The sequence below is a fragment of the Montipora foliosa genome, chromosome 5 (genome assembly GCF_036669935.1).
Source record: "Montipora foliosa isolate CH-2021 chromosome 5, ASM3666993v2, whole genome shotgun sequence".
NCBI classification, from domain to species: Eukaryota; Metazoa; Cnidaria; class Anthozoa; order Scleractinia; family Acroporidae; genus Montipora; species Montipora foliosa.
Window position 1 is genome coordinate 29,009,419 of NC_090873.1, and position 25,000 is coordinate 29,034,418.

General features: G+C 40.0%; 2 protein-coding genes and 3 non-coding genes across 5 annotated transcripts in view; 2 read left to right on the forward strand and 3 right to left on the reverse strand.

The window, feature by feature from the left end:
- LOC138003903 (thioredoxin domain-containing protein 5-like) overlaps positions 1–11,344 on the forward strand; it is a 15,248-nt gene extending 3,904 nt beyond the window's left edge. Inside the window, exons 6-12 of the mRNA XM_068850213.1 lie at positions 26–110; positions 659–745; positions 1,839–1,994; positions 3,690–3,772; positions 5,128–5,215; positions 7,752–7,793; positions 10,843–11,344. Coding sequence (XP_068706314.1) covers positions 26–110; positions 659–745; positions 1,839–1,994; positions 3,690–3,772; positions 5,128–5,215; positions 7,752–7,793; positions 10,843–10,962 — 661 coding nt within the window. The 3' untranslated portion in view covers positions 10,963–11,344. The remainder of the gene's footprint in view (positions 1–25; positions 111–658; positions 746–1,838; positions 1,995–3,689; positions 3,773–5,127; positions 5,216–7,751; positions 7,794–10,842) is intronic.
- Trnav-gac (transfer RNA valine (anticodon GAC)) lies at positions 2,256–2,328 on the reverse strand. Its single transcript has one exon. It is a non-coding gene; the product is annotated as a tRNA-Val (tRNA).
- On the reverse strand, positions 2,394–2,466 carry Trnaa-ggc (transfer RNA alanine (anticodon GGC)). The gene has a single exon. It is a non-coding gene; the product is annotated as a tRNA-Ala (tRNA).
- Trnav-gac (transfer RNA valine (anticodon GAC)) lies at positions 2,532–2,604 on the reverse strand. The gene has a single exon. It is a non-coding gene; the product is annotated as a tRNA-Val (tRNA).
- A 4,194-nt stretch (positions 11,345–15,538) lies between the features above and the next one.
- On the forward strand, positions 15,539–15,997 carry LOC138002560 (uncharacterized). The gene has a single exon (XM_068848586.1). It carries the CDS (start codon positions 15,539–15,541, stop codon positions 15,995–15,997), a length of 459 nt encoding a protein of 152 aa, XP_068704687.1.
- Positions 15,998–25,000: the final 9,003 nt, after the last annotated feature.

The window sequence follows — 25,000 nt, forward strand, 5'->3', positions numbered from 1 at the left end:
AGGTACCTTGTATGTTTCATGACAGGTGTAGCCATTGCCGCAAACTGGCACCCACGTGGAAAGAATTGGCTGAGTTTCATAAGGACAATATGGATATCACAATTGCCAAGGTACATGCCCTTGTCTCAGCCATGTTAAGAAGACTCATTGAACTGTCTGTACAATTTGTTTCTTCCTTTATTGCACGCATACTTACACAATTGTGCATGTATTTGGCCTTCTCCTGTCATGTTGATCAAGTGGTCTGTTTTTGATAAGCCGACTGTTAACTTGTATTCCTTTGACTGATGCTAAATAATTTAGAAGTTGATGTAATATTATTAAATATGGCTGGTTTGCCTTTTGGTGTCTCTTGCACTAAGGCCGAACACTAACCGACTGTGGCATCCTTGCTCCTAAATGTGAACCACTGAACTCAAATTTAGTTGAAGGGATGTATTTCTTTTGATGGCAACTCAGGAAGGCTAAAAGACCACATTTGTTTTAAGACAACATTGGATGCAAATGGTTGGTTTTTAACAAAGTGAGAGCTTGAAGAACGTAGGGGCACTTAAGGGTTGCTATATGTTTCACATTTTTTCAGGATAACAAAGGATCAAAAGCTATTTATGATTATTTCATTGCATTACTTGACATCATCATCTGTATTTCTCTTCAGATTGATTGCACAACAGAAGGTAAAACGTGTGCAGAACATAAAATCCAAGGTTTTCCTTCACTTAAATTGTTTAAAGATGGACGCGAGGTTTGTACTTCCAATTTACAGTAGCAAAGCAAATCTTGTACCAAAATTGTATGTTGCTTTTAATAACTCAGTAATCTTGTCCTTACTCTTAAGTGAAATTGTATTTACATAAAGCATAATATGAGTAAACAAGAAAACAAAACCTAAATTTGATAATGGGTAGTGCAACTCAGCACACACTCTTTTAATTAGGGGGAGGGGAGGGGAGGGGGGCATGAAAAACCGCAAAACCACACAAAATTGCTCAAAACCAAAATTTTGAACAATCTGATAAATGCAGGCAAAACCATCAAAGTCTAGTTTTTAAAACCGTAATCTAATAGACCTTATTCATAAATGGCGGTCACATTTATAGTTCTTTTGTCCACGTGCAAATTAGCCTACCAAGCCTCATTTTAGAGCAAGAATTCTTTTCAATTCACTGTATGGTGTCGAGGCTTGGAAGGCTAATTTGCACTTCGACAAAAGAATTATAAATTGACCGCCATTTATGAATAAGGTCTATAGAGCGTATGAGTCTGCATTGGAGACTACTCGATAAATGGATGTAACGTGTTCTCGCTAATTTTAATAGGAAGCTTAAGAAGCTTAAGAACACGCTTTTTTGAGATGCAGACGACAACTGGAAGTGAACTGTTTTTCATTTTAACTTGTCTTCAGACAACCACATTTACATTGCTAAGTATCTTTTCTCCATTACAGATGATTCGTATGAAAATCTGGGAGACACCACTGTCCTGGCACGAGAAATGTACTCTTCCGGTTGCCTTCCGCGTCTCAGAAACGTGTGTGCTTAAGCTCCCTAATATTTTTAGACAATGTTCTCGTAGCCATCATCGTCGTAATTGCTTACGGTCCCTAATGATGAACTGAAACCGTACTCCAAATACTGTAGGAAAAACTGAAAAAGGAATTGGATACCAAAACCGAAAACTTGCTTCTATCTTTGCCGAAAATTGTAAACCTAACGCTAAGAATGGGAACTACCACAAACCGCAACAAAACAAATACTAAAACCGAAAGATTTCGGCACAAAAATGGAAAATCCGGGAATCCTAATGCCATCTTCTAAAATGGTTTATTGTTGCTTTAGGTGGATATTTACGAGGGGCCTCGTTCTCTAGATGACTTGAAGAATTATTTGACTTTGAAGATCTCTGAGCATAGTCTTCTAAGCAGTGCAACAACTGACAATAGCGAGTCAGCTGAGGAGGTACCTTCTGATGATGACCCAGACATGGAAACACAAGTAATAGGCCATTTCTGACAGATGCCATGCAGTTAATATTATTATTTTCGAAAGATTTGTGATCCTCGCATTTGTGCGGACAATTTAAGCAATTGTCTCTTCTAGGCAACTGAAAAATTCAGGCAGCTTCTACGGGATTCGAGCCCATGACCTCTGCAATGCTAGTCCAATGCTCTACCAACTGAGCTATGAAGCCACTCAGTTGGAAGCAGGTCAAGTAATTTAAGCAATTGTCTCTTCTAGGCAACTAAAAAATTCAGGCAGCTTCTACGGGATTTGAGCCCATGACCTCTGCAATGTCAGTGCAATGCTTTACCAACTGAGCTATGAAGCCACTCAGTTGGGAGCAGGTCAAGTAATTTAAGCAATTGTCTCTTCTAGGCAACTGAAAAATTCAGGCAGCTTCTACGGGATTTGAGCCCATGACCTCTGCAATGCCAGTGCAATGCTTTACCAACTGAGCTATGAAGCCACTCAGTTGGGAGCAGGTCAAGTAATTTAAGCAATTGTCTCTTCTAGGCAACTGAAAAATTCAGGCAGCTTCTACGGGATTTGAGCCCATGACCTCTGCAATGTCAGTGCAATGCTTTACCAACTGAGCTATGAAGCCACTCAGTTGGGAGCAGGTCAATTTGTTGGGTTCAAGTATTCCTGTGAAAGGACTGATGAATGAAAGAAAATAGTGTATCTTTGAAGTGCGGGTTCAAAGTTCTCGCGCCACTTTCTCAACCAATCAGAAGTGAAACCAAAACCGATTGTGGCTCGCACATGCACTTTTTCCCGCGCTTTGTGTCGGCTATGTGTTATTACTTCGAGTTGTGATTGGTTTACTGAATTTTCTCCGTCCTTTTTTATTGGGCAAAGTAATTACTTTGGTTCTGGTTGTATGACACTCGATTGAAACTCACTTTTTGAGTTGATTTTATTTGATTTCTGTACATCAGTGTCCCCAATTAGTGCCCCAGTGCCATTATTATTATTATTCTTATCTGTTAATATTTGATATCATTTCTTAGATGTTAGCTTGTGATACTGAACAAGTTTGATTTCAACTAATTTCTCGATTCTTGGCTACAGCTACCAAGTAAGCTGTCAAGCATTAGAACTACATGTAAGCTAGAATAACAGAATGTTCATGGTTTATTATGACAGGAAGCCTGTATGTTTTGTACGTCAGAATGTGAGCCGATACTGGGTGGCAATGACTCAGTCTTTCTTCATGAATTGATATATACTCTGTAACATGTACCCTGGTCTCAGAGGTTTTTCTTGAGCCGTGAAAGAGTAGCGAAGCGGGGAGAAAGAGAAAAACATCTGGTTTACCTTGGACTTGAATCTCGCTTTCATGCAGATGCCAGGGTCAGGATCTGACCCTCAGGCTCGGATTGGTTGATATTTTAACAAACACGCAAATCCATATGATTGGTTCGTTTAATTGGTAATACCGAGGGGACGCGTGATAGCTAATTTGCCATTGGTCCCTTTTGAAATTATCAATTTGAGGCGTTTTGACAGCTGGCGTCTGCATGAAAGTGAGATTCAAGTCTAAGATAACCAGAGGTTTCTCTCTTCTCGCCGCTTCGCCACTTTCGCCACTCGTGGCCCTTCGCGGCTCTCTCGCAGCTCAATAAAAACCTCTGAGACCAGGGTATCTAACATGAGGTTCAAAACTATTACTGTTATTCTTTTTTACAGATCAAGCCATTCCAACTAACTGACAGTACTTTTGATGCAATGATCAGTGTCGGGAAAACATTTGTTAAGTTCTATGCGCCTTGGTAAGCTTACTTCTGAAATTCAGTCATTCTACGGCTGATAGTAGATAGATCAGGATTCATGTTTATTTGAAATGGCAAACAGCAGGCTGCTTCTTGTCTCAAGAGCATTAAAATTCCTTATTCTTATTCACCCTTTCTTTTAAGAAGGTACCTGATACCTGTAGCAGACAGGCAAGGAATGAGCTAAGTTTCAAACACGATTCTTCCTTTTTTGTCAATATGCAAATTGTAGTTTGAGGTTTGCAATTTGCCGTAAATGTGATGCTGGATCTGTCTATTGGTTTGTTTTACCTTAAATTGACACGTTCTTCAATTTTAACGCAACTTTAAAGAAATGTGAAATAATGACATGATCAAGTAGGATAGACCTAATACATTAGCCACTCTCAACAAACTATTTTGATCGTAGTGTCGACGAGCCTTTGTACATTGTAACTATTCTCACTATCCTGTGAAGAAACTTAAGAGAAATATCGTTATGTTACTACAAGGCTTTTAGGAGAAATGTCCTTGTTCTTTCGTATTGAAGTTTCCTTGAGAATTATGGAACAATGATTCAAGATAAGTTGTGTCCAAAATATGATGGATGGAGCGTGGGCTATTTTGAAAGAGATTGAAAAATTCCTGCATGGTTGAGCTGTTTCAATATTCTTTTGGATCACTGATGATGGGTTCTTTCACATGCACTCGTCCTAAGTAGGCGGTATAAAAGAACAGTGATAACCACAGGCGCCCAAGCTCAGTGTGAGCATGGCCGACAAAAATACAAGTATTTGTATGGGAATCCCGATAAAAAGCTGAAGAAGATAATTAGATGAAAAAATTCTCTATTAAAAAGCCTAGCCGTATTGCCAACGTGGGTATCTTCCTTCCCGTGTGGTTATTTTCCAGATCCCACGCGATTTGAGCCATTTCAAAATTTCGTGGTTGCCAACGGTATAATAAAATCCCAAGGCTGGAAACTAAATTCTCAGGTGCCCCCAATTTGAGTCAAATATTCCTAGATAAAATGTTCCCACGGTCACAATTCCACATCACAATCAATTGACAAAGATTAAACTTTCATCTCAACTCACCACCAACGCAATAGCAGTCCTACGAGCGACCTCAGGCGGTTATATTGCAGGGAAACAGCTTTCGAAACGTAGGCTTCCACACCACATACTGAGGCCACGGCTTCGACCTTTGATAACGAACTGAGCCTTACCGGGGTGGCAGACCGTAGTTTTGCCAACCGCAAATTTCTTGGGGGGCTTTGGGCGCCTGTGGAATAACTAGCAGATTATGGAAAGACAGTTGCTATCGTCCTGATCATCATCGTCATTATCGTTATCCTTGTGTTAATCTGACTGTAGGTGTCGGCACTGTCAGGAACTTGCTCCTATCTGGGATCAGCTCGCCAACAAGTGTGCAGACAGTTCTTCTGGTCCGAGAATTGCCAAGGTTTGGAAGTCATTTTTGAGAAGTCTTTACTGGCTCAGTGATGCATAAGTTTGTTTCAATTGGATCTGTAGAACTGAAACCAAAGTAATGACTTTGGCCACTCACAACATATGCCAATATTGAAAACAACCAATCATAGTGCAAGACAAATGCATTGATCTAGCTCAAAGCGCGGGGAAAACGTGTGTGAACAGGGGGCATTACTAAACCACGAAACAGCGAAACAAGCCTTAAATTTGTACCAAGTTTGCGCATCGCGACACGCTCCACTGGAGACCGAGCCTACCCTCTTTGCAGATGCCGAAAATTTCTGAACAGGATCAACATCTGCTGAATTCAGTTTGCTTCCTTGGGAGTTTCAGTGTTCGAGAAAAAAAAAAGTGAAAAACTGAAATAGCTGCTTCGGTGTTTCGCTGTTTTCTGGTTTAGTAATGCCTGCCAACAGGTCGCAATCAATTGGTTTGGCCTCTCCTTGTTATTGGTTGAAAATGTCATGCAAGATTTTGGTGCCAAGCACTATGCGTAGAAATGCAATGCAGCAATCTTGTGAGTATTTTCAACGCCCCTTTAAGAACTGGTCTCGGGTTTTTTTCACGTACATGTAAAGGCCCTTCAACATGCATTCAACACTTTGTTGAACCAAATGTTCGGTGCGTTTGAACAGGTCGTCCAACATTGTTGAAAGCGTAAAAAATGTTGAAAGCTTGTTCAAAGCGCGTTGAATCAAGGTTAAAACGGTTTAAACTTTCATTCAACATCGATTCAACTTTTCCTTTGTTCTCGAAAATGTTTAATGGTGTTGAAGTCGTTTGAACACTCTGTTCAACAATTGTAGAACACACGCATGCTCACATCAGGCCACAAAAGTCAATATGGCGTAGTTTATCTGGACGAAAGAGACTGCTTTCTAGTAAGTGTTGGTTTTTCTTATGTTGGCGCAATGTTGGAACCATTTGAACGGCCTCCACACAACTTTGTTTTTGCGTCCAACTTTTGCCCAACTTCCGTTCAACTTTTGTTGAACCAAAGATGGTCAAATGTTGAAACTGTTTAAATGGGCCTTAACATCCAAGAGTAAGAGACGGATACATTCGCTAGGCGGAGGAACTTTATTTTTTATCGTATAATACTTGCTCGTAGCTCCCGTGATTAGTGAGTTTTTAATTTTTAAAAATACGTTATTGACAGAGTTTGCTCCTTTTTTTTAACTCAAAATGAGTCAAGCTAACGGAATGATTTAAGTTATGCTAATGATGAAATTTTGACGACACTTAAAATAAAAACTTGAGGTTGTCATGTATCTTGATAAGCAAGCGCGTAGTTTTTGTCCCAAAATAACGGACCTTCAAAGATCGTTTTTGTCGTCAAGCAAAGATATTTTCATGAAAGTTATAAAAACTGTGGATTTGTAACCTTGTATACTTCAAACTTGAAAGGCGAAATCTTGAGCCTTTGGGCTTCAAAGATTGCTTATTTTGATTTTGATTTTGATTTTCTGAAAATATAGCTTTCCTTCTTGCTATCCATTGGTCCAGTAAGGCTAAACGAGCCGGACGCTGCCTCTTAAATGCTGGGGGAAGGCAATTTTTTGGACTCAGCCGTGTGTGAATTCCTTGATATCCAGAAACGCAAGGAATAGCCCTCTTTCGATGTATTAAAATTCAGTCTAAAACAAAAGGCATCATCTCGAGGCTCTTGGGAATAAACTCATACAAATCCATATATTTATTCGCCAGAGCCTCGAGATGATGGCTTTTGTTGAGGACTGAATTTTAATACATCGAAATTGGTCTATTAGAAGCATGCTCAATTTAGTGATATCCAGTGCGAAGTGTCCTGTTAAGTCGAAGCGTTTACTTTCTGTTTCCAACAGAGGTCAGCGTTATTTTTACCTCAGCGCAAAGACAGCTTCCCTTTTTACTCTAGGAAAAGATTATCCCGAGTGATGTTGAAGTTTGGGATAAAATTGTCTGGCATCTAGTCAACTCAGGCATTTTATTAGACTCACCTGGGGGTAAGATGTTGGTGTGGCCCCCACCTTTCAGGATGCAGTGCCGCATTTGTGGAGCGGATTCACGTTACATCTGCGCGCTATTTAATCTGTTGAAATGTTCAAGAAGCCAATCAAGACATTTCTTCTTAGGCAATTTTTTGAGTGATGGTTAATACAAGAGACTTTATAGGGATAGTTAGATTTGTAACCTATCATTACATTTGAATCGGAGAATTTTAATGCTGTATTTATTTTATAAAGAGTTGTAAAGCGCAATTGACCTATTAATTTTTTTTTAAATAGCGCTCTGGAAGTAATGAATTGATGATGATGATGATTATCATTATTATTATTATTATTAATAACCTTATTATTAATAACCTTATTATTTATAACCTTGCATTTTTGGACATACAGTATCGGTCACCTGATTCCTAGAAATACTCCTAGTCGCTTCATTCCATGGAAACCGGGATAAGCTCCGGCCAGATGGGCCTTCTGGCTCGTATGTAGAGACTTTTTTACCTGTCTTGTGTTCCCTAGGTTGACTGCACAGAAGAGGAAGAACTTTGTCAAAGTTTTGGCGTAAGTGATTTAATTATTTGTAAAGCTTGTTTGCCGCTCCAAAGGAATGCTGCAGAACTCTGAAACCTCGAGTGATTTTTCGGAATTTACTTTTAAAGGCCCATGTTCAACCAACGACATTGGGCGCGTTGAATTTCTCACAGACGGAAAATCCGAAAATCACCGGCGAGTACCCAATCAAAACGATGGAACTAGAAGCGCGCAATGTCTTTTTCGGTAAACATGGGCATTTTAAAGCTTTACTGACAAGAGGAAATAAATCCACCTGTGTTTGAAAAATTAAGAAAACCCTGGAACTGTTTTGTGACCAAAGGTCTAGGAGGAGAGCTTAGAAGAGACAAGTGAAAATGGGTTTGTCTAATGTTTAAAGAGGTGATTCTGAAAACGCTATTGTCTTTGCTAAAACTTAGTATCGTTGACAGGCTGTCGCTTGGTTGATTTTGGACAGGCTCTGAAATAAACACTTTCTTTGGCGTTGAATATTGTGGTAAAAAACGAATCGACAGTGGTTCAGCGTTGTCTGTACTCTTGTCGACAGCCATATTCGTCATCACAGTGGTGATGATGAATACGTGTATCGTTGTCGATTGAAGCAATAGAGGACGTTTTCCGTGTTCCCATAGACCTTATTCATAAATGGCGGTCACATTTATAATTCTTTTGTCCACGTGCAAATTAGCCTACCAAGCCTCATTTTAAAGCAAGAATTCTTTTCAATTCACTGTATGGTATGGAGGCTTGGTAGGCTAATTTGCACTCCGACAAAAGAATTATAAATTGACCGCCATTTATGAATAAGGTCTATGCCTCATCTAAACACGAGGGGGAGTTGGGAGAATTCGAGACAGTTATGCAAACCCCAGACGCAGTCGAGGGTTTGCATAACTGTCGAGAGTTGGCCCAACTCCCCCGAGTGTTTAGATGAGACTATGGAAACTCGGGAAAAAAGTCCTCTATTGCTTTTATAAAATATTCCTCAAAGATAATTCGACAAATGAATGTAAATGCTGGTTTTTTTACTTCTTGATTGAAACAGATTTCTTGATACACGCTCATATTTCCTACCAGCTAATCAAAACGCGCGTGTGACAATACATAACTAATCAAAATTCGTGTGATGTCACAGCCGTGTTTCCATACATCTAAACACAGCTATTGACCAGTGAGAGTGCGCGTGCTATCCTAATTATTTATAAAAGAGCACAGACAACACGCTGAACCACTTTCGCTTTGTTGTTAATTCCCCAGTCCGGATCCTGCCACCTACTTGTGTTCGCCTACGTTTGATAATTCAGTCACTGTACTTTTCTACATCAATTTGCTTCGATTTGAGGTGAAGGAGAAAACGAAGAGCAGGGGGTCAGTGAGCCAACTCAGTCTTATAAAGCGCAACATGTCTGACAGCATCCTTTGTGATTCTTAGTCCACAGATTTATGGTTGCCGAAATGTGTCAATATTCGATATCGCGTATATGCATTTGATAATTTCCACATATTGACAATAAAATTCAAATATATTTGAGTTTGTTCAATACATTCGATAAACTTGTAGCAAAATTCAATAAATTCGCCTTGATACCTTGTCGATTCTCTCCACCATTTATAAAACAATTCAAGCAATATTCATTCGATGGTTCGAACAAAATTTATTCGATAATTCAAGAAATATTCATTCGATAATGCACGTGACCTATCTTCCATATTTGGATAGAGGGCTTGGCAACTGAGATTACTAAATGGTGGTGGATAAATGTGAACTAGATTCGGAAGAGGTAACCAATCCAATCGCAGCCAATGTATTTATATATTATAATGGCGTTGAAATGGCTCTTTCTGTTATTCTTGTCATGGCAGATACTATTAATGATGAACGACAGTCTGTTTCTTGAGCATGGTGAATGTTTTTGCGAAATTCATCGATACTGGTGGCAACAACTTGCTGAGACTGAGAGAAGGAAAACCAGTGCTGTGGATTTAGGCACTAAGCCCTCTTGTAAAAGGAGCGGACGCGGGAGATCATCCCTCGATATACCACCTGCTATTTTGGAAGAATTGAGAGGGCTTGGGTTCACTTGGACTCGCATTGCTAAAATGTTAAATGTTTCTCGTTCTACGATTCACAGACGTGCGACAGATCATGGTCTTCAAGGTCTTAGTACGTTTTCAGACATACTGATGCAGAACTTGATCATGCTTTTACAGAAGATTATATTTCCCGGCATGGACTCACCACATGTCAATCCTCCCTAATTGGGCACTTAAGATCCCTGGGACTACGAGTTCAACGTGACGGAGTAAGGACAAGTCTAACAGGAGTGGATCCTGACAACACTGCATTGCGTTGGGCCGCGGTAATATCAGAGACTGTCGTTCATGAGTAATAGTATCTGCCATGACTAGAATAACAGAAAGAGCCATTTCAATGCCATTGAATACATTGGCTGCGAAAGGTAGGTTACCTCTTCAAAATCTATTTCAAATTTATCCAGGCTTAGCGCCAAAGGCTCCCAATCAATTTGTTCCGCCATTTGTAAACTCAGTTGCCAAGCCCTCAATCCAAATATGGAAGATAGGTCACGTGCATTATCGAATGAATTTTGTTCGAATCATCGAATGAATATTTCTTGAATTCGAATGAATTTTGTTCGAACCATCGAATGAATATTTCTTGAATTGTTTCATAAATGGAGGAGAGAATCGAATGCGTATCAAGGCGAATTTATCGAATTTTGCTACAAGTTTATCGAATGTATTGAAAAAACTCAAATATATTTGAATTTTATTGTCAATATGTGGAAATTATCAAACGCATATACGCGACATCGAATATTGACACATTTCGGCAACCATACCGATTTCGAGTAAACCGACTTTCAACAACTCAGTCAGCTCCTCATAACTAAGTTAAAAAAGTGCTTCTTTAAGAAAAGAAACTCCTACTCTAAAATCACTCACCTCCCGTTTTCCCTAGAAAATGAAATATTCTAGCTGGTAGAGCAGATCTATTGTGGTAAATTTTCCCTATATTAACTCATTCCACTGTTGACAGATTTCTGCATACCCCACCCTGATACTCTTTAGCAGAGGAGTTCAAAAGCAGGAGTACAAAGGCCCAAGGGATTTGAACAGTCTGTATAACTTTGCTGTCCAACATCACGACGAATTGTAGCACACATCAAACACGAAGCACCAGTCAACTGATGATGCAGATGAAATGTATATACGTCATTGGCTGTTAAGCCTGGTTTTCACCATCGACGCCGCAAGCATAAGCACAAGAAGCATACGCAAACTCAGTAGCTTGTAGTTTATTATATTAGAGCCTTTTGTTAGAACAATAGACACTAATTAACAAGTAAATGCGCCTGTGTGTGCTGCTTGTGCAATTTACCAATAATACAATAGACACTAATTAACAACAAGTAAATGCGCCTGCGTGTGTTGCATGTGCTTATGCTTGCGTCGCTAGTGAAAACCAGGCCTTAAAGGGAACCTCCACTAAAACAGGAATATATCTTTAAAATAGTTAACATAATGCTCTCAATCAAAATTGTTCGAACGTTTTCCAATGGAATCGTTTGTATCCGAAATAAATGAGTTTCAAAAACGCTTGTTTTGGTTTTTAAATTTCCCGGGCGCCGCCATCTTAATAATTGTGACGTGCCATGGTTGCCCTATTGTTTTAAAACAAAAGCTCTTTGTGCTAATACAAAAGAGCAACCATAACACGTCACAATTATTCAAGATGGCGGCGCCCAGGAAATTTGAAAACCAAAACGAGCGTTTTAGAAATTCATTTATTTCGGATACAAACGATTCCATTAGAAAACGTTTGAACAATTTTGATTGTAAACATTATGTTAAATATTTTGAAGTTGTATTCTTGTTTTAGTGGAGGTTTCCTTTAAGGTGTCAGAGAGACCTCTTGCCAACCGAGCTCGTGGGCCGAGCTACAAGAAATAGCCTGTGTTTATTCTAGTTTAATATATTTCCGGTGCAAAGCACAAGAACATTTAATTTAAGCCTCAAATAAAACAAGGAGATTAACTTACAGTTCGTCCTGAGAAAGTAAGGTTAGTAAAATAGTTATTAGGGGTCTTTAAAGCTACGAGAACGTTGTCTAAAAATATTTTCCGTTACTCTAATAATTTTGCGAACACTCGAAGTCGTTTGGCTTGAAAAGTGTGAGAAAGAAAATTGTAAATACGTCGTCAGGTCCTCTCGTCCTCCACATGACCTCAATCATTGATCATTTCAAGTCGTTGTCAAGACAAGAACGGCAAAGAAATGTTTTAAAATGTAAAACGCACGTGCAGGGCGTGCAGAACTATTGTTTTTGCTAATTAAATCTATCGTTTTGTGGCATTCGCGTAGCCGTCTTCGTCTTCCTTGCTTAAGGTCCCTATTTATATCTTTTTGTGATCAAATTGCGCGGAAAAGCACAACATGAAGTCAAGCATTGGCTTTGGTGTAGAATACCATTATGGCCTGGTAAATAATGGTAATTGAACTGAGTGGAGTGCAATTTGGTCTGAAATCATACGAGTGATTTTAAAATCGAACGAGCACGAAGCGCGTGTTCGATTTGAAATCACAAGTATGATTTCAGACCAAAATTGCACAACACGAATATCAAGTACCATTATTTACCAGGTCATAATGGTATTCTACACCAAAGCCAATGCTTGACTTCATGTTGTGCTTTTCCGCGCAATTTGATCATTACATCCATTTAGAAATCACAATCGCTGAAATGTGGGATTTTAGTCAAAGCCAATATTTCATTGATCTAGGTGGGAACAAAAGTTTAAAATTCACCACACAATAGTTTTCTTTGTCCTTCATTTTCCTGCAATATGATTGGTTACCTTAAACAAGCCTTGAAATTTGATTGGTTGTTTTGTTTTAGTTTTTCTTTCTCATTGGCTGGGGAAATGGTGCGATTTGAGCAAAAAATAGTGCGATTTGGGAATAAATCACACTGCTGAGAGCCAATCAGATTGCAAGGAGTGATTTCTAAATGTGTGTCATAAATTGACCAATCATCGTGCGTGTACTATGTAACAGAAGTTGTATTGTAGAATCTTGAATGTCGGTTTGGTCTTAAAATGCTTACACCAATTAATGTGAACTGTTCTTTCAGGCCTTAACTTTATTGGATCTTTGATATAATTTGTATTTGTATTTGTCCAATAGAGCTTTCCTTAGCTCTAAATAATTTAAAGTGATACTTGAAGCTAATTGCAATGAAGTAAACTCTTGCATAGAATATATGTTATGAGAAGAATGTGGATCGAAACAGGCCTTTTGCAACAAACGATCACATGGTACAAAACCCGCGTGCTGGTGGGGAAGCTCATTATTATTCCCCAACTGGGACGTTAAAACAAAAAGACCTGAACCAGTCAAGCTTGACTTGCCTTTGTTTTAATGTCCCAGTGGGGGAATAATAATGAGCTTGCCCTCCAGCATGGCGGATTTTGTGCCATGTGATCGTTTGTTGCAAAAGGCGTATTTAAATTGTCTTCATCTTAATCACACACATTCAACGTATTTTCCTACCCTTTTTCATAATTCACTCGGTTGAAATGAGAGAGTGTTAAATATTGTATCAATACATTTCTCTCTGTTACCGCTGATCTTTCCTTTCCAATGAATTCATGGTCGTTTCGTCAATCGCGTGGGTGGGTGGGTCGTGAGTCGTGTTTGTTTGAAGATAAAAAAGAGATATCTACGAGCTCCCTCATGCTCGGTCCAAATTTGCAATTGCCCTAAGAGTTAGGGTTAGGGTTAAAAAGTGTGTATACATGACGTGTATACATGGAGGATCTCGGACCCACGACAGACGACTCACGACAAACCCACCCACGCGATTAGACACTCTTCTTCCCCCCCCCCCCCCCCCCTCAAAGTGAGAATTTAAATTGTTTAGTTGCATGTGTGATTGTATTTGTGGTATAAGGCTGATTTGGCAACAGAACGGGAACATCATATTGAATCAAATTAGAGTAGAATCCAGACTGTTCCGTGCGCTATCCCGTCGTCAACTGAGGTTCCCGTTCTTTTGCTAAATCAACCCATCATGAGATTTGCGGGTAGCGGGAAATCAGGGGAAAAGTATAACATCTCACAACACAATATTTGGAAACAAGTTTGGAAGCTACTGTAAGAAGAATTCCACTTTTTCTGCAAGTACAAATCACCAGTTTCGTGAGCCAAGGGCATCAGTGAAAACCTTTGCACTTATATCAGGGGCACCCAACGTCAATTTTCGGAAAATGTCTGTTCGGAAGACGATTTAAGATCCAGAATTTTCGGAACATTTGCTGAAAAATGTCTTGCTTGCCTGCCTGTCCAAGGATTTTCGCACATCTAAAAAATGGTATGCCCATTTTTAACGGATTTTTACCCTTAAAAGGTCACCTAGAATTTTCGGGAGCCTTTTTTCTGGCTGAAATTTTCGAAAAGGTAAGTTTTGATCCCTAGAATTTTCGGATCGCTAGACTTTCATCTAGGAAATCCGAACAGATTTTTTAGGGGATAAAAATATGCCTATGTCTACAGTTTAAATACCAAAATACGTTTAACAATGCTATGTTTAAATGGTTTTGACCTACATTCTTGTTGGGTTCCCCTGTTATGTCAACCGCATAAATTACAAACTCAAAATATGAAATAAAATCACCACAAATCATAGCCGTTGGCATTGAGATTATAATTTCAAAACAGCATGCGGCCTGATTGTCTTGTCCACCTCAGTTGTTTTGTCATATAATTCTTCTCAAAACAAACAAATCAAGGTATGGTGAAAATGGATAAAGCAGAAGGCGAAAAAGTGGAACAAGTGCTCAAACAGGGTGCAAAACTTACCGCTTGTTAATGGGAGATTCCTCCATTTGTGAGCCGTTTGTGAGCTCAGAGAGACAGCAATAGAGTGTACTGATGATCTGCCTTGCTGGGCCTCATCAGTATGGCGTAGCTAAGACGGGGGGGGGCCTTGACGTAACTCATTGGGGACCTTAAGCAACCATGACGACGAGCCGAGTGGACGCCGACCGGATGTGCTCGAGCGAACTCGACAACCACTGCGCATGTCAAAGCTGTCGTCCACATCTCGTTCAGGACGTGAGATCAGGTGTTTTGACGTCCTAAGGTCAACGTGAGTATTCCAAACGGTCTTTAATCATTTTTGAGCTCCTTTTATCTTGTTTTATAACACGGTTTGAGCAAAGCAAAGTTTCGATCTGCTTTTTTTCGAAGGTTGGACCGCTGGAGCTTTTTTTTTTTTCAAAGAGAATTTTTGTGAACGTGGATGGCAGCGACGGGAAAGAATCCGTAAGTATAAGTGTTTATAGTACTGTGAAGATTCATCTATCCGGGAATATGATAGTAGGCGAAGCATAAACTTGAATACTCCGGATATTTTGTGGACTTACTTTTCATAAGCTTTCGAGCTCTCCTGAGCTCTTGGTCACATGACTGGTGTTGTTGGAACTCTAAAGCCGCCGAGGAAGTGAGAACCCTGCAGGTCGCCCCAGAAGAAGAACTCAGGTCTTATGATGTCTCAGCCCTTTTCACCATCGTTCCCGTTGACAAAGCCCTTGTATTGATCCACAAGAAGCTCGAGGAGGACGACACCTTGAAGGATAGGACCCCCATGACCCCCAAGGATGTTGTGACTCTACTCGGTTTGTGTTTGAACTGTACATACTTCCTGTACCAAGGTCAGTTCTACCAACAGATCCATGGAGCTGCAATGGGGTCCAATGATGGTCAAGTGGACCACCGAGGGAGAAGTTGAGACTTACTCCGAAGACTACAACACGGAGAGAGCCCTTGCATTCCTGGACACGTGGTCCATGATCAATGAGCATGGTACCATGAAGACGAGAGTCTACAGAAAGGCCGCGCACACAGACCAGTACCTCAACTTTGAGAGTAACCACCCCTTGGAACACAAGACGGGAGTGGTTAGGACCCTGGCCCATCGCGCGGAATCCATCGTCAGTGACACCAAGGACAGAGATGGGGAGATTGATCATGTCCGGACTGCTCTGAGCTACAATGGTTACCCTAGTTGGCTTCTGAAAGACTCTAAACAGCCCGCTGAGGAACAACAGCTTGAAGTCAGGCCGCGACACTACCATCATCCGGCACCAGCAAGGATGCCGTATATCCGTGTAGTGGGTTATCTGAAGAACTGAGAAGAATCCTGAAAGGCTACAACATCCCAGCCTACTTCAAACCATCTAACACCTTACGGCAACTACTGGTCATGCCTAAGGACAAACTGGACAAACTCCAAGTCACGGGTCCAGTTTACCATATTCCATGTGAGGATTGTCCGGCATCTTACGTAGGAGAGACAGAACGGTCGTTCAAGGCCCGATTCATGGAGCATAGACGCCCCAGCTCCTCTACTTCCGAGGTGTCCAGGCACATACACACTACTGAACCGGGACATTCCATCGATATTGCTAACGCAGAGATTTTGGAGGTTGAACCGAGGTGGTTTGAAAGAGGTTTGAAGGAAGCCATCCACATTCGGACTCTGTGCCCTTCACTCAACAAGGACGGAGGCCGCCACAGCTTGTCCCCCATCTGGACCAACCTCCTCAGGAACAGAGGGAGGGGGGGCCGCTCGGAAACCTTCGAACTTCCCGCCTACTTCCGAGGATGACGTCACCAACAACACCAGTCATGTGACCAAGAGCTCAGGAGAGCTCGAAAGCTTATGAAAAGTAAGTCCACAAAATACCCGGAGTATTCAAGTTTATGCTTCGCCTACGATAAGTGTTTATGTTTTCCTTCGAAGCTTTTGAGCCATTATACTTATTTAGAAGAACTATTTGACTTAAAAAAGGACAGATTAGATGAGTTTACTTCCCTTAGAAACCTAGGATTGTGAATAAAGGACATTGCATTGCATTGCATCTTTGAAGAGAGTTTGTGTTTTTGGATGGCAGCGCCGGGAAAAAATCCGTGATTGTTTATGGTTTCCTTCAAAGCTTTTGAACTGTAATACTTATTCAGAAAGACTATTAATTATGTAGATAATGATGAAATACCAGGATTTCTCCTTTTACTAAAAAACCATATCTTCACCCCGCGCAGTGAACATATCATTTTTATCTTTCACATGTGAGGATATAGGTGTCGTCATAGTAACGAACACGATTAACCAATAAAACGCGAGCTTCCTCTTCATTATAAGATACTTTTGTGCTTTAATATAATTCTGCTCTACGACATTAACATTTTTATTGTAAAATTACTTTAAAATAAAGTATACTTTCAGCACTCGAAAAGAAAATTCGTATCCCCGCGCGGCCATGTAATATCCTCTATTTAACTTAAAAAATGGAAGTTTCCTTAGAAACCTACGCGTAAGCAATCGGGCCGCGTAGTTGAAAACAAGCGAGACAAGTTTTTTAAAATTAACTATCGAAATATGACTATATATGAACTCTTTCATGCAGAAAGCTTCAAAATTATAATTTTTTGCGGTTTCTTTTTCTTTTGCTTTTGACAGCGCTCTCCTTCGTAAAATGTCTAACGACGTTGTTTGGGTGAGCATGGCTATTCCAAGAACAGCACAATAAAAAAGCATATATCTTCGAACAAATAAAATACATGTAGGTTTTATTAAAATTGTTTTCTGCCAGTATTTAATTAATTTGTTTATCTTGTGTTTAGAGGTCAGTCCTCAGGCGGTGGGCGTATTTCCAGAAGGATTTATCTTCGAAAAAGATGTATACCCGATTGACCTACAGTAGTGGTAGAAATGTTTTAGACCCTGATTGAATTGGGCTTAAAATTGCAGTGAGAATAGAACCTTCCTATTAATTATGAACATTTCTAAGAGGGTGCTTCAAGAAGTGGGTTGTAAGGATGACTGAAAAACAACAGGAAATTGACTGTTTGTATCACTTCTCGAGGCCCACAATGGCATCTAAATACTTTTCTGAAGTACAGTATTCTGAAACATGGAGTATTAAATAACTTCCTGCAATCTTTCAAACACTTTAGAAATCAGTCGATGGAATGGACAGAGGAGCATGATGTGTTCCTCTGTAGGGAGGTCCTCTTGCTGGGTCTATTCCAATATCCATACCGCAGTAAAGAACGTGGTGATGTCTGGGGACAAGTAGCAATCAACCTGAATTCTTCCAATCACCCCAAGTTTAAAGTAAGCAAGCGTTCCGTCGGGGATAGGCTCACATTGCTGCAATCCAGATACAAAGAAAAGATGAGACGAGAGGAGGTGGCTTCAGGCGTTGACTGCGAGGAGACTGAATTAGATAGAGCCTTAGAGGAAATAACTGACAAAGAAAAAGCTTCTGAATCAAGTAGAAAAGAAGGTTCCAGTGCGCAGGTGAAGAAAGACAAGGAAGCTGCAGAGAAGCAGAGGCTCAAAGCAGTGGAACGACTTGGTCAGACATCAAAACGACGGGTGGAAGCAGATGGTAAGGAAATGAAACCTAAAAAAAGTAGAAGAAGTGGAACTGGTGAAACTTTGGAGTATCTAAGAGTTTCAGTCTGAGTCAGTACAAAAAGGAAGAGCTAGCTCTGAGAGTAAAGGAGCAGGAAAGCCGAGATGCTCAACAAAAGATCATGGTAGAACAGCAAAGGCAATGAAGCAACAACAAAATGAGCTATTGAAGATTATACAAAAACAGCAAGCAAAGCAAGAAGAACAAATTCAAAGCTTTCAAATGCTCTTTTTACAACAACAACAACAACAACAACAACAGCAAAGTCAAGTACTAATGTCTCTTCCTGACAAGAAAAATACATAGACAAGAGACATTGCCATTACCTTTTTTCCAGGAAGCAGTTTAGTTGTCTTTAAACTAAATGTAATTAATCTGATTTTATCAAGTTCTCATCAGTCATAGGTACATGTACATGTTCAGGATGTGAGTTTCCTTGTTACTGTATAACTGTTTTAATTCTTACAAGTTTTTTTTTGTTTTAACATGTTGAAAGCACAAAGTATCTTGTAAACAAACATATAATAAATAATATTGTTCCTGTTAAAAGTTGCAGTTCAGTGAGTTTTTGAATAGAAACTGGCCTTATGATTCCTTATTACATTACTCATATATGGGGGAGGACTGAGACATTTTGGAAGGCTTTTTTGGTTTGTAGAGCTACCCATGAACAAACAGTCAAGAACCACCTATCACTGGAGTACCCCTTCAAATTGGGATAAAAACAAGAAATACGCATAGTTTAGCTTTATGGTCTCAGCCCATTACAGAAAACTTGAGAAGTACCACGGTATTTCATTTACACATGATGAACATCTCTGCTGAACAATTAAGTGCACAATGATACAAAGAGTCTGACGAATCATTTTAGAAATATGAGTCATTTATGAGAAATAATCTTCAAGGGATGTCTGGTTTCCATACAAGCAGGTAAGTGCATTTCGAAGTATGGCACATACAACATACATTTTCCCAATACTACTTAATCCAATTTTCAGATTTTTTTAAAAATCCACAAATTTAAAGTAGTTAACAATGTCATTGAAAAGCCATTCCACTGATTCCCGGACAGTATACTCATGCTTGCATTGCAGGCTTGCATAGGGGGAGGCAAGACAGCTTTTCTAAAGGGGGCCTGGGGATGTACTCTCAGGGGATAGGCCGGGTCACCGTATAGGCACATTGGACGACCATGCATGGGGTGAGTAGGCAGATCTCTGTCGTTCACCAAGGAGGCCTGAATCTGCTAACATCCCTGCATCGTGCTTGTGGCCTTCTGTAAAATATAAAGACAGAGTTGCTGTTCAGAACACGGAAGGCCTCGCAGTGATATATGGTAAACAGCATTTTGCGACAGATTATATGTGGTGTATTTTTATAAAAGCTCAACTAATGATAAATCTATTGGTCGGTAACACTCGAATCTTAGGCGCAAAAGATGCAAATCGTGGCAGTATTTTTTCAGATTTTTACCTATAGCACTGGTCCGTGTAGGTTTCCAATGAGTCCGTTTGGCAGAGCTACACATTTTAAACTTGAGAGCATGGACACGTTTGTGTCCATTATAAACAACTCGCTGCAGCTCTCCAGGGCGACAAATCGGGCGCGCGGTCCCATCAATAAAACCGAAGCAATTATCCAATGCAACTCCTTTGGCTGATATGGCATCGCTCTACTCTTGAAGTGCAAGTGGACTGAGTATCGTCTGATTCCAGTTAAGTATGCGGTGACTGTGATGATCGTAAATATAATCGAGCACATGATTACTGACTATACTTGAGACCGGAACGGGCTTGCTGAAGCGCGCAATCATATCACTATATCGGCAGGGATATGACAGCCGTTTCAGCAGAATGCAAAGTCCCTCAATTCCACTTGAAACTGATCTTTGGCAGCGCAAAAACTGGTCTGGTAACTGTAAAACGTCTGCCAGAAGAGGAATGTGGCGCTTTTGAAATCTAAATTCCGCCAAACATTCAGATTCGTCCATATCATCAAGTTCGAATCCCAGATGATTTTCGTAAGGAAAATCTGGGTTCTTTGATTTAAATTATTCTGAAAGCAGGAGAAATTCTTCGTCGCTGATGGTGTCCACAAACTCTTCGTGGTTGCTTAAGGTCCCTATTGTGTTGAGTTTTCGCTTCAATGTAATTACCATCTTGTCTTGAAAAGAAGGCGCACTGCAGTCAGCTTTCCCAGACTGAACGAAGCATTAACTTGTAACATCAAAAGAGCAATAGTAAGCATTAGAAAGATTAGATTTTACTGCAGAATTGTTGAAAATGGCTCTTCTTGGAATGGTAACAGGTCTGATTCCACTGCATTACAAAGAGCGAGAGCGCAAAATCTGCGAGCAATTGTTCAACGCCCTATTTAAAGCTAACTACCGAATAACGAGAAACTTAAGTTGAAATAATTCAATAATCAAAATAGAAATTTCTCCATATTTTTAGCCTTTGTTGTTGACCAGGGCCTTTTTCCACCTCAAGCACAAAATTTCATTGTCAAAGAACTCCCAGCTGGGAAATTTGAAACCTCGGTTGCTGTTAGCGTTCATCGGCTTTCGAACATTAAAGCAATGCAACGAATTACCACTAACTGTTGTGAGGCAAAAAGAACTTGAAATGTTTCAATGTAATATGATTCTATTTATGAACAGAGAGAAAAAGGAGTTGCCATGATGCCATCAAAAGCCACTTAGAATGGGAACTGAGGGGGAAAAAAGGAAAAACTGCTTTTATTTTAGACCTTAAAGGGGAACTGAAGGCCAAAAAAGAGCATTATTTATTTGCACTTTAGACCATGCACAATAATCTTTTCAACTTTTTTTTCTGGCATATCCGTCGTTTTTCCACCTAAAAATTTGTTTTTATTCTGATTTTCGGCCATCAGCATTGCGGCTCAGAATGGAGGAATCAGCGGTCATTTTTACATATGATATGGGGAAGACATGCGAGAGCGCCCCATATCGTAGCAGTGTTTTTGTCTGATGTTTGTCGTGAATATTGAGTCCGCGAAGAAACAGCAAAAACAACGAAGAAAATATCCACAGCACCACTTGCTTCTCTTGATTACGAAATCTCTTTTCCCCAACTTCGGAACAAGGAAACATGGCGGAATTGCAATTACGGTCTCTTTCTCGAAGGCGGAGTGGGATAGTGGGAGAGAAGCAATGGGGATCCATCACCTTCTCTTTTCCGAGTCCTTTCTTAGAGCCTATGTTTTCGGCCGTCTGTAAACGAGCATCGAGCTCTTTCTTAATAGCTTCAAAAATGTAAAGATTGGCCGACTTTTTGTGAGCGAAGTCCCCAAAGTCAGCGTAAATTCAATTCTGTCGTCTGCAAGAAAAGATCAAGATTCCTTTGAGTTCTTCATAACGTGGCTAAATAATCAATAAGTTAAGTCTGGATGTTTGGTATTTTGATCGAGAATTATAAGTCCTAAAATGAATTTTGGGGAGTGAGCCTGAGCGTTATTTTTTTGCGATTTGTGCCTGAAAACTTGACGTTCTTGACATGTCCTTGTGTGGTATGCTAAGGTCGACAACACACCAAGAGAAGATATTCAAGGATAAGAAATATGAAACACTGTACGGACAGGTGTACTTTCCAGCTGAATTTAGTTTGATTGACTCTCGTTGATCACCAAAAATGATTTCACGTTTGTCTTACTGAATATAATCAAAAATAGTTGTCTTCCTTAGCCTAAACACTAATTTATTTGGCTTCGATTGTACTTTTTGTTTGTCCTTGTCTATAAGCATTTCCCTACCTGATAACGATCTTCTTGATTCTCTATAATTTTGTCAAAGCGAACACATCACATGCAAATAAACCTAACAACGGAAGAATATTGTACAACTGAAAGACGATCGATGAAGTGTCTTATGCGACACAATTATATGCGACGTCAAAATTCATCCAGTAAATGATTCGGGAGACTTCGGTCACTAAGAGCCGAGCGGCCATGCAAGGGAGGCCACAATCAACTTTTTTCACCTAACATTCTCCCAAAACGGAGCAAAGTATTGACAAATTCACTTGCAAATTGAAGAGAAATGGGAGACAGCGCACATTTGAAGGAGAAAAACAATCCCTAGCGGCAAATATATTTGGTCAAAGCCACCCATTAATTTTTTAAATTATTGATGACACCTAACGACGAAAGACTAACTCACATAAAGTTTGTACTTTTATTCATCTATGCCTATTATTCTCTTCCGCAATTTTTGTAAATAAGATTCCCGGTACCAGGATGAAGTTCTTTTTATCGATGGTTTGTCAGGCAGACTAAAAAAAACATTTGAGAGCTGCGAACAAGAATAGAACTTAATATATATCTTCCAAAGAAGGCCTCTCCAACACTCCCTCGAAAAATACATGCTCTTGTGACTCCAACCTCCTTTTCAGAATATATATTGCCGGTAAATTCCGTTCTCAAGTTGAATCCGTTTTAACGTAGATTAAATTGGTGATCCTCATCATTTTACGTTGGTTGAATACGCACCGCACTCAGATGAATTGAAGAAACTTTTTTGGGCCCTAAATTAGGCCTAGAGAAAAATTAGGTTCAAAATGAATATCAATTGACTTATTATACAAAAGTAAATAATGAAAATGACTGTGTTGGGTTGAGCATGTTCGGAGTTGTGGTGTAGTGTAGTGGTGAAGGCACAAGACTCTAGTCCATTGTACAGTTTTTTTTTCTCTTACTATGTTGTATTGTTGAGACGGAATGGATTAGAGTATGAATTCAGAAATCGATAAGATGATACAAAACGTGAGATGCCTAAGACAGAGCTGGGAAAGGTGTTTTCAGTTCTTTTTGGGGGGTTGATAGCTGTTTTAAACTAGGTGGAGCGCATATTCAACCTAGGTAAAAAGAGAATCACCGATTTAGCCTGGGCAAACATTGATTAAACCTGAGACCGGATTTCACCAACAACAAATATACACTTCAGTCATCCTTCCTATATAGGCCTTGGGAAGAAGATAACGAAGGCTGCAAAAAACAGATGAAGGTATTCCCCGGCAGTTTGCAGGCATTTAGAAGCAGAATGTTTTCTTGCATTTCCATTTTATTACTTTTCGAACCTCTTGATATCGCCAACAGTAAATTAAAGGATTTATCGACGAGTTGATGAAAACCAAGAACATTGTGATGTAACACGCTACCCAAGCAGAATCGTTTGAAGGATTTGATTTCCGTAGTATTACTGAGCAAAGGCGCGGGAGATGAGTCACGACGAAGACAATATAAATATACAAGACATTCAGGGAAGACTTTCGTTCTCGGAGGAGAACCGTTGCGGCTTGCGCATTTTGCTGCTGAAGTTGAATTCGTATTTGATTCTGATGATATCTCGTCACTATGTAAACACGATAATATGCAACTGTCATCAACATAAATCCCAAGGAAAATATAGTGATAGAAACGAAAATGTTAAAGGCTGCGACCACCACAGAGGCAACGACACAACTTGCCAGCCATATGGTGGCCAAGGCTCTTACAACGCGTTTTGTGGTAACAAGTTCTGCATACCTTAAATGAAGAGAAACGGCAAGAAGTCTGTCAACAGCAATGGCGGAAACATTCAGGAACGATGCGGTCGCGGGAAGATAAAAAACAAGGTAACAAAGAGTTAATGTAAATGGACAGAGTATGTCAAGGTTGAAGTTTTCACTCAAAGCCAATTTAAAAACCACTGCGAGCGTCATGTGAACGATGAATCCCACGAAAAGATCAGAGAATGCGAGACTCAGTAACAGCTTCCTCAAATTGGTTGGTAGCGATGAGGCTTTCCACAAGGCGCGAATAGCCAGAACGTTTCCAATTGTTGCCACTGGTGAAAAAACAAAGTGTAACATGCACAGAGAAAACAGAGCTTTACTATAAGATTCAACCAGAAGTCGAATTCCTCGTAACTCGTAATCGCAGAACTGGTCGGCCATGGTAACGTTTGCATTTGTAATGAACAAAAGGAAACATGAGAATGTAAAATATGACGAAGAAAGTTTTAAATTAACATGATAAAGTTGATGATTAAGTGTAGGTTTCTCCCATTGAATATGAATGGCTACTTTTATCTTAGGTTTGAAGGTGGTAGAAGCGCAGGGGCACCCAACGAATCTGTTCCCCACATTATCTGTTCCCCAGAGGAATCTTGCTGGCTGGCAAAAAATACAGGTGTTTCGATGAGCTGGCTGGGAAATTTTGTTATTGATAGAGGTTTTGCCTGGGAATTACTGACTATTTCTAGAATTTCAACTCGAGCTGGCTGTAGAAACTCTGAAGACTGAGGACGACTAAAAAAAAAAAAAAGAAGCCCTTCCCTCTCCCAGAGAATAGTCACAAACATACGACGGCTGGTCAGAGTGATTGCGCTTGCGCAAAAAACCTTTTTTGTCCCGGTTTTGTCGCTTTTGTTCGGTCGTTTTAGATCGAGGGATTTGAAAGCGCGCGGAATTCCTGGCTGGGAAATAGATTTGTTCAGCTGGCTGGGAAACCAACCAATTTTATCTAGCTGGCTGGGAAATTTCTTTTGTGTCTTGCTGGGAAAAAGGAACAGATAATGTTTTCCCAGCAACACTGAAAAACACCTGAAAATGCCTTAATAACATTTATTTTCATTAACTGGTGTATAATAATACATTTTACAATAAATTGGTCGTTGGGTGCCCCTGGAAGCGTGATCTAAGATGCTGAAACAGTCAT

Bases quoted from the DNA above. Each gene is read 5' to 3' on its own strand.
- LOC138002560 (XM_068848586.1), top strand. From the start codon at position 15,539: ATGGAGCTGCAATGGGGTCCAATGATGGTCAAGTGGACCACCGAGGGA.